Source organism: Colobus angolensis, unplaced genomic scaffold (genome assembly GCF_000951035.1).
Source record: "Colobus angolensis palliatus isolate OR3802 unplaced genomic scaffold, Cang.pa_1.0 Scaffold140, whole genome shotgun sequence".
Taxonomy (NCBI): domain Eukaryota; kingdom Metazoa; phylum Chordata; class Mammalia; order Primates; family Cercopithecidae; genus Colobus; species Colobus angolensis.
In genome coordinates, this window is record NW_012114489.1 from 2,091,204 (window position 1) to 2,099,833 (window position 8,630).

General features: G+C 41.0%; 1 protein-coding gene across 1 annotated transcript in view; it reads left to right on the forward strand.

The window, feature by feature from the left end:
• The window catches only part of EIF2S3 (eukaryotic translation initiation factor 2, subunit 3 gamma, 52kDa), a 26,561-nt gene extending 18,172 nt beyond the window's left edge, over nucleotides 1-8,389 (forward strand). Inside the window, exons 10-12 of the mRNA XM_011935120.1 lie at nucleotides 1,129-1,298; nucleotides 2,669-2,841; nucleotides 6,294-8,389. Coding sequence (XP_011790510.1) covers nucleotides 1,129-1,298; nucleotides 2,669-2,841; nucleotides 6,294-6,357 — 407 coding nt within the window. The 3' untranslated portion in view covers nucleotides 6,358-8,389. The remainder of the gene's footprint in view (nucleotides 1-1,128; nucleotides 1,299-2,668; nucleotides 2,842-6,293) is intronic.
• Nucleotides 8,390-8,630: the final 241 nt, after the last annotated feature.

Genomic DNA, 8,630 nt, shown 5'->3' on the forward strand with positions numbered 1-8,630 from the left:
GATCCCGGGAATCATATGTAGTCTTTTTTTTTTTTTTGAGAGTCTCAGTCTGTCACCCAGGCTGGAGTGCAGTGGCGCGATCTCGGCTCACTGCAACCTCTGCCTCCGGAGTTCAAGTGATTCTCCAGTAGCTGGGATTACAGGTGTCTGCCACCACGCCCGGCTAATTTTTGTATTTTTAGTAGAGATTGGGTTTTGCCATGTTGGCCAGGCTGGTCTTGAACTCCTGACCTTAGGTAATCCTGCAACTTGAACCTCCCCAAGTGCTGGGATTATAGGCGTGAGCCACTGCGCCCAGCCCATATGTAGTCTTTAATTATCTTTTCGATCAGTTTTTCAGGGGAGAAATGGCATGCAAATACTCTGCGAACTACTCATTTAAAATTTTGTGTTCTTTCAGTCTTTGTTAAGGATATTCAGACTCATTTTGAGTTCACTTATTATCTCTATTTGCCCTTTGTTTAGAATTTATTTTTATTGTTTTCAAGACCAGGTCAGTAATACTTACATCTCCTGCATTAAGTTCTCAGCCAAGCCATCATTCCTAGAAAATCAGATTTCTAAACCCTTTGTTTAGAATTTAAATCAAGAGAATCTTTCTGTTCTCATTTGCCCAGTCATCTCATGAGTGTACATTTCTATTTGTCTAGATAAAACAGGTATTTTCTTGTGCCTGTATAGCTATTGTATGAGTATGAAAATAAAAGTAAGAAAGTGTGTAGGTATGTGCTGTGCTTTTGTGGCTTTGGGGTATCTAATTCACTTTTTTTGTTTTTTTGGGAGATAGTCTCACTTTGTCACCCAGGTTGGAGTGCAGTGGTGCGATCTCTGCTCACTGTAACCTCCGCCTCCTGGGTTCAAGTGATTATCCTGCCTTAGCCTCCTGAGTAGCTGGGACTACAGGCGCACGCCGCCACACCTGGCTAATTTTTTATATTTTAATAGAGACGTGGTTTCACTGTGTTGCCCAGGCTAGTCTTGAACTCCTGAGCTCAGGCATCCACCCGCCTCAGCCTACCAAAGTGCTGGGATTACAGGTGTGAGCCACTGTGCCTGGCCGACTAATTCACTTTATAGGTGTTTTAGGAAATAAAAAATTGAGCTGTATACATCTTATTTTTATATTAGGAGTTGGAACAAAAATTGACCCCACTTTGTGCCGGGCTGACAGAATGGTGGGACAAGTACTTGGTGCAGTCGGAGCTTTACCTGAGATATTCACAGAATTGGAAATTTCCTATTTCCTGCTTAGACGGCTTCTAGGTGTACGCACTGAAGGAGACAAGAAAGCAGCAAAGGTAAATGCTTTTTATAATTCCTGTTTGTAAAAAAGTGACAAATGGGAGTGTTAAACCAGTGTTGAGTTTTATTGTTTTATAGTTAACATGAAATTAAGAAAAAAAGAAAAGGTAAATAAATTTGACCTCCCCAAAATTGAGGTTTTTTTTTTTTAGTAGTTGGAGTCTCGCTCTGTTGCCCAGGCTGGAGTGCAGTGGCGCAATCTCAGCTCATGGCAACCTCCGCCTCCTGGGTTCAAGCGATTCTCCTGCCTCGGTTTCCCAAGTATATGAGACTACAGGCATGCACCAGCATGCCCAACTAATTTTTGTATTTTTTAGTAGTGATGGGGTTTCACTATATGTTAGCCAGGCTGGTCTTGACCTCCTGACCTCAAGTGATCTGCGCACCTCGGCCTTCCAAAATGCTGGGATTACAGGCATGCGCCACTGCATCCGGCCAAAATTGAGAACTATAAGGCAGTCAGTTTAAGAAAGAAACTTAAAAAACAGGGAAAAGTATTTGCCATTTATGACAAAGACATGATATTCCTAAAATCCATATGATTTTTTTGTTGTTTATTTTGAGAGTCTTGCTCTGTTGCCCAGGCTGGAGTGCAGTGGTGCGATCTTGACTCACAGCAGCCTCGATCTCACAGCTCAAGCCATCTTCCCACCTTAACCTCCTGAGTAGGTGGGACTACAGGTGTGGGCCACCACGTCTGGCTAATTTTATATTTTTTGTAGAGACGGAGTTTTGCCGTGTTACCCAGGCTGATCTCCCAACTCCTGGGCCTAAGCAATCTGCCCACCCTAGCCTTCCAAAGTGCTGGGATTACAGGTGTGATCCACTGTGCCCAGCTTCATGGTTATTAAAAAATGTCCCAGATTAGGTTGGCAGAGATGGGAAATTGCTGACACCTAGTGTTGGAAAAGATTTAGGAAAATAAGCAATCATACTTCTCCCCCCTGCCCAGGTGATCTGCCCTCCTCAGCCTCCCAACCAAAGTGCCGGGATTACAGGCGTGTGCCACTGCGCCTGGCCCATGTTAACTCTTACATAGCCAGAGTCCTCCCCGTTCCCCACTTTGGGAAATTTTGTACCTCATTTGTACTAGGTAACTGCTTCAGAATTTTAAGAGGTTCTCTGGTATGGTTCCTATCTTATTTTTTACAGGTGGATCTTGTGTAAGTTCAGTGGGTGCCAAATAAACCTTCCTTTTGCTGTCTTTAGACTATATATAGTTCAAATTCCTTTACAATGAAATTTGTATAGAATTTTTTTCTTTTATGATTGACATATTTCCCATAGTATTTGGTAAATTCTTACTTATATTTGGAAAGCATTTTCTTGATTTTGGGGTTTATTTTTCCCTAATTTATTTTTCTAGGTTCAAAAGCTGTCTAAGAATGAAGTCCTCATGGTGAACATAGGATCCCTGTCGACAGGAGGGAGAGTTAGTGCTGTCAAGGCCGATTTGGGTAAAATTGTTTTGACCAATCCAGTGTGCACAGAGGTAGGAGAAAAAATTGCCCTTAGCCGAAGAGTTGAAAAACACTGGCGGTAAGTTTGTTAGTCTTTGCCACTGTCTAATTAAAAAAAGACACAGTCTTGTTGTACAGAAAAAAAAAGCACATTCTTCCTTGAGGACAACAGTTACTGTGGTTTTCAGTCTCAACAATTTATTTGGATGACTTTGAAAACTATACTTCGGCTGGGTGCGGTGGCTCACGCCTGTAATCCCAGCACTTTGGGAGGCCAAGGCGGGCGGATCATGAGGTCAGGAGATCAAGACCATCCTGGCTAATACGGTGAAACCCTGTCTCTACTAAAAAATACAAAAAATTAGCCGGGCGTGGTGGCGGGCGCCTGTAGTCCCAGCTACTCGGGAGGCTGAGGCAGGAGAATGGCGTGAACCTGGGAGGCGGAGCTTGCAGTGAAGTGAGCCGAGATGGCGCCACTGCACTCCAGCCTGGGCGACAGAGCAAGACTCCGTCTCAGAAAAAACTACAACCTTGACTATAGTCCCATATTTTAGTCCAAATACTGTGATTGGTTTCTCTGCCTGTTAGACACAACCTATGCAAAACCGAATGAATTTGGGTTCAGTATTTCTATTGTCATTGACTTTGGAAATCATTTCACACTTAATACAAAAATTGCAAGAATTTTACAGAAAACTCCTCTATAGCCTTTTCCTAGATTGACAAATACACATACAGATTTATTTACAAATATAAGTTTTTTCCTGAACCATTTGAGTGTAGGCTATATATGTTATGCTTCTTGATGTCTTAATACTTCAGTGTATATTTCCCATCAAAAAAGGATACTCTTATCTAAGCACTTAGAAATTTAACATTGGCAAAATACTGAAATCTACAGTGCATGTTTCAGTTTTATTACTTATCCCAATAACGTACTTTATGTTCCTCCTGTTTAGAATCATGCATTGCATTTAATTTCATGTCTCTTTGATATTTAATCTGGAGCTTTTTCAGCCTTTGTCTTAATTGACATTAACAGTTCTGAAGAATATAAGCTAGTTACTTTATAGAATATTCCTCAGTTTGGGTTTTTCTTATGGTTCGGAAGCGTAACATTAGATTCAGGTTAAGTTAAATAACACTGTGAAGTCTCCTTCTCAGGAATCACAGCTAGAGGCACATGATATCTGACTGCTCCTCTTTGTTAAGGTTAGTTTTGACTATGTAGTCAAGATGTTGTCCAGCTTCTCTACTGTGTAGTTACTCTCTACCCTTGCAACTAATAAGCAGTCTGTAGGGAGATCTTTTCAGCCAATACGAATAGCTTGCTGCTTATCGAATCCCACACCCCTGGTTGTAGCATCCACTGATGATTCTTGCCTGAATCGAACTTGACTATAATGATTACAAAATCATCGCACCTCTACAGGTCACAGTATCCTCCCTCAACTCTACCACCCCACATTTATCATTTGGCATTCTTTCTTTGCCGTTATTTATTTCCCTATCTATTTATAATATGGACTCATGGAGTCCCATTTTATTCAACATGTTATGATCCATCACTGTCTTTATTTTCATGTGCATTTTTCAACATTTGGCCAGTGGAGGTCCTTCAGGCTGGCTCTTGTGTCCTTTTGACATGTACTCGTCATTTTTTTTTCTTTTTTTTTTTTTTGAGACGGAGTCTCGCTCTGTCGCCAGGCTGGAGTGCAGTGGCGTGATCTCGGCTCACTGCAGCCTCTGCCTTCCAGGTTCAAGCGATTCTCCTGCCTCAGCCTCCCGAGTAGCTGGGACTACAGGCACGTGCCACCGTGCCCAGTTAGTTTTTGTATTTTCAGTAGAGACGGGGTTTCACCACATTGGCCAGCCTGGTCTCGAACCCCTGACCTCAGGTCATCCGCCTTCCTTGGCCTCCCAAAGTGCTGGGATTACAGGCGTGAGCCACCATGCCCAACCTCTTCTTTTTTTGGAACATTTCCTTATTTTCTGGCGCAGTATCTTCCAGACTCATCTTGTACCTTCTCTGTTCCAGTTTTAGAACTGGCCATTTCTCTTATAAGTGAAAAGCTGAGTGTTCAGGTGTGCTCATTGCGCCTAGGGTGCTATTGCTTCTAGGTCTTTTGCGAGCATAGACCCAGGAAGCATACACACATTTTTGGCTCCTGACTTCCTGCTCTTTCCAGGTTAGTTATTGAGTTTGCCCCTTGCTTTCCATTCCTTGTCACATCATCACAGTCCATACCACCATCACTTTACACTTCACAGTTAGTGTGAAAGACCCCTAGTTTGCCTCTTTATTACTTAAGAGCTTGGTCAAAATTAGTCTTCTTAAAACATTTTCATCATGCTGTGTTTAATAATTTCTAGAGGCTTCTCACTACTTTTTGATATATGGGACTTTTCTAGAAACCTGCTTCAACCCATTTAACCTTTCCTTCTGCATTGTCTTATATAAACCCTCTAAATTAGACTATTTTGTGCCCTGACTGTCCCCATAATTATTCAGATCACCCCTGCCCACTATCTACTTCCTTTATTATTTATTTTATATTTTTTAGAGGCAGGGTCTCTCTGTTGACCAGGCTGAGTTTAGTGGCTTGATCATAGCTCACTGCAGCCTCAGTGTCTAAGTAGCTAGGACTATAGGCTCACACCACCATGACCAGCTAATTTTTTTGTTTTTTGTAGATACTTGGTCTCACTGTGTTGCCCAGCATGATCTCAAACTCCTGGCCTCAAGCCATCCTCCCACCTCAGCCTCTTAAAGTGTTGGGATTATAGACATGAGCCACCCCGCCCAGCCCTGTTTCCTTTGTTAAGGCTTCCATGCTACTGTGCCCACGATGGTCTCATCACTTGTCCAGGAGATTTATCTGAATTATGTAATTTAGAAAGTTAAATTTTTGTTGTCTCTTAAGTAAATAATTATTTGTGGTGGTTTATGCCCTTTTGATTTTACTCTCTTTTGTGATTATATATTTTTTTGCTATTGCAGAAATACGACTTCCAGTGTGTTTTAAAATAGATTTAAACAATAAACTTTCAGGCTGGGCACGATGGCTCATGCCTGTAAGCCCAGCACTTTGTGAGGCTGAGGTGGGCGGATCACTTGAGGCCAGGAGTTTGAGACCAGCCTGGCCAACATAGTGAAACCCCATCTCTACTAAAAATACCAAAAAATTAGCCGGGCATGGTGGCGCATGCCTGTAGTCCCAGCTGCTCGGGAGGCTGAGGCACGAGAATTGTTTGAACCCGGGAGCCGGAGGTTGCAGTGAGCCGAAATCGCACCACCGTACTCCAGACTGGGTGACAGAGTGAGACTGTCTCAAAAAAAAACAACAAAAACAAAAAAACAAGAATAAAAAAGAATCTAAGAATATAATGTGGGCTTTCTTTATGGAGGAGCAGGCTTTGGGAACAAATTTGAATTCAGAAGATAAGCAGGTAAAATTTATCATACGATTGTGTGGTAATGAGAGTGAAATGGATGTAAGATTTATGATTTCTTTTATTTTCATTTTGCAGTTTAATTGGTTGGGGTCAGATAAGAAGAGGAGTGACAATCAAGCCAACAGTAGATGATGACTGAAGAATACCGGTTAAATAATACATTTGGATGGAGTTGGAAGTTGGAATTTCTCTTAACAACCAAGGGGTTTATTTTCAAAGCAATATTGGGGAATTGATTTCACAGTTCGTTACCTTAGTAGGTAACTGTAAGGTTATTCTCTTTTTTTTTTGGTTATGAAAATTTAGGGACTACAATTAATATAAAAATTGGCATAATGTTGGATTGAGTCTACATTTTGGCAGAAGTTAAGCGTTCCCACATAATGTCAAAATTATACATCAAGCAGTTTTGGTTTTTTTGTTTGTTTTATTTTCTTTTGTTTTTGAGTCTGGCTCTGTCACCCAGGCTGGAGTGCAGTGGCGTGATCCGCAACCTCCACTTCCCGGGTTCAAGCGATTCTCCTGCCTCAGCCTCCCAAAGAGCTGAGATTACAGGTGCGCGCCACCACACCTAGCTAATTTTTGTATTATTAGTAGAGACCGGGTTTTGGCATGTTGGCCAGGCCAGTCTCTCCTGACCTCAGGGTGATCAGCCCACCTCAGCCTCACAAAGTGCTGGGGTTATAGGCGTGAGCCACCTTGCCCAGCCCACATCATACAGTTTGAAATGAAACTTTGCCACAACCAGCCTTTGCTGTAGTACACACATATATCACTGAATCTGCTTGAAATAAAGTTTTTTTTCTTTTTCATGATTCGTCTTGAGCACCTCCAGGCTGAAGGACTGTTGTACCAGTAAAAACTTAAGGGCACAAATTCTCCTTGAAGACCTTCTCCCTTTTCTTTGGCCCCATATTTTATGTTGCTTTATCTTTGAAATTTTGCATGAAAAGGAAATGAATGGGTTCGAATGAAATTGTCCTTTAAAGCATGATTACTTGTTCCCATGGACAGATATTTTTCTCCCCTTGCTCTTCCTGGCCTGAAACACAGGAAACCAGAGTCAGAAGTTGTCTCCCTCTCCCTGTGATGCCTTGAGATTTTTTTCTGCATTGTTTTATGCCTGAAATCCAATAGTCTTCCTCCATTGGAAAATACTGTTACACCAAATAATTCTAGATGAGTAACAAAGATCTTTCTAGGCCTTCATTTTATGTTTTTTCTTAACTGTTAAGATTGTGGCATAGATTATAATATTACTAATTTTTGGATGTTTCGAAAGGTCAAGAAGTAAAAGATGTTAGAAAGCAGTGAGTGAGTCCTTTTGATTTTTAACTTATTCCCCATGTCCCTATACTTCGTGTGCTTTTCCTTTTTTTTTTTTTTTTGAGACGGAGGCTCACTCTGTCACCTAGGCTAGAGTACAGTGGCACGATCTTGGCTCACTGCAGCCTTTGCCTCCCTGGTTCAAGTGATTCTCGTGCTTCAGCCTCCCATGTAGCTGAGATTACAGGCACGTGTCACCATACCCGGCTAATTTTTGTATTTTTAGTAGAGATGGGGTTTCACCATGTTGCCAAGGCTGGTCTTGAACTCCTGACCTCAGGTGATCTGTCCGCCTCTGCCTTCCACAATGCTGGGATTATAGGTGTGAGCCACTGTGCCCGGCTTATTTTTCTTTATGTTTTTGCTTCATAAGAGGTTCTGTTGAGCAGTGATTTACAACTCACTGACAATAGAATTGCTGGGGAAGCTTTTTAAAAAAAAAAAAAAAAAAAAAAAGATGCCCCACAGAGATTCTGATTTTAATTGTTCTGATTTAATTGGCTTGGAGTAGAATTCAGGTATTGATATCTTTAAAAACTCTCGCCAGTGTTGAAAAACAAATGTAGAGAGTTGAGAAGTAGGTATATTAAATTACAGAATCTTACTGAATTTTGGTAGTCTGATAATACAATTTGCTTTGCTTTTCTTAAATTTGCATTGAGATGGGATTTGAAGCATATTGTGCTCTTGGGAATGTTGAAGTTGCATTGTAGAAGTTTAGAAGCTCTGGCTATGAGTTATCTAAATTGATGTTTTGAGGAAGCATATTAATGTTATGAACTTCGCTGACTTTGAAGGTTGTGTTGTAGCATGAGGAACACAAATAAAACAATTCTAAATCAAACATTAATTTTATATCTTAACATGTCCCCATGTGTTTTGTAGGTACCTTCTACCAGAAATTTTGGAATAAGACTTAAAATATAGACTAATTTATTGTAATTAATCTCATGTAAGATTTGAAACCAGAATTCTATTATAATTAATTTCAGACATCCACATGAATTATCAGCAAATTTGTAAAGCACTGTACTGAGTGTAATGGGCATATACAGATAGGAAGAAAATGGACCTTATTTTCATAGA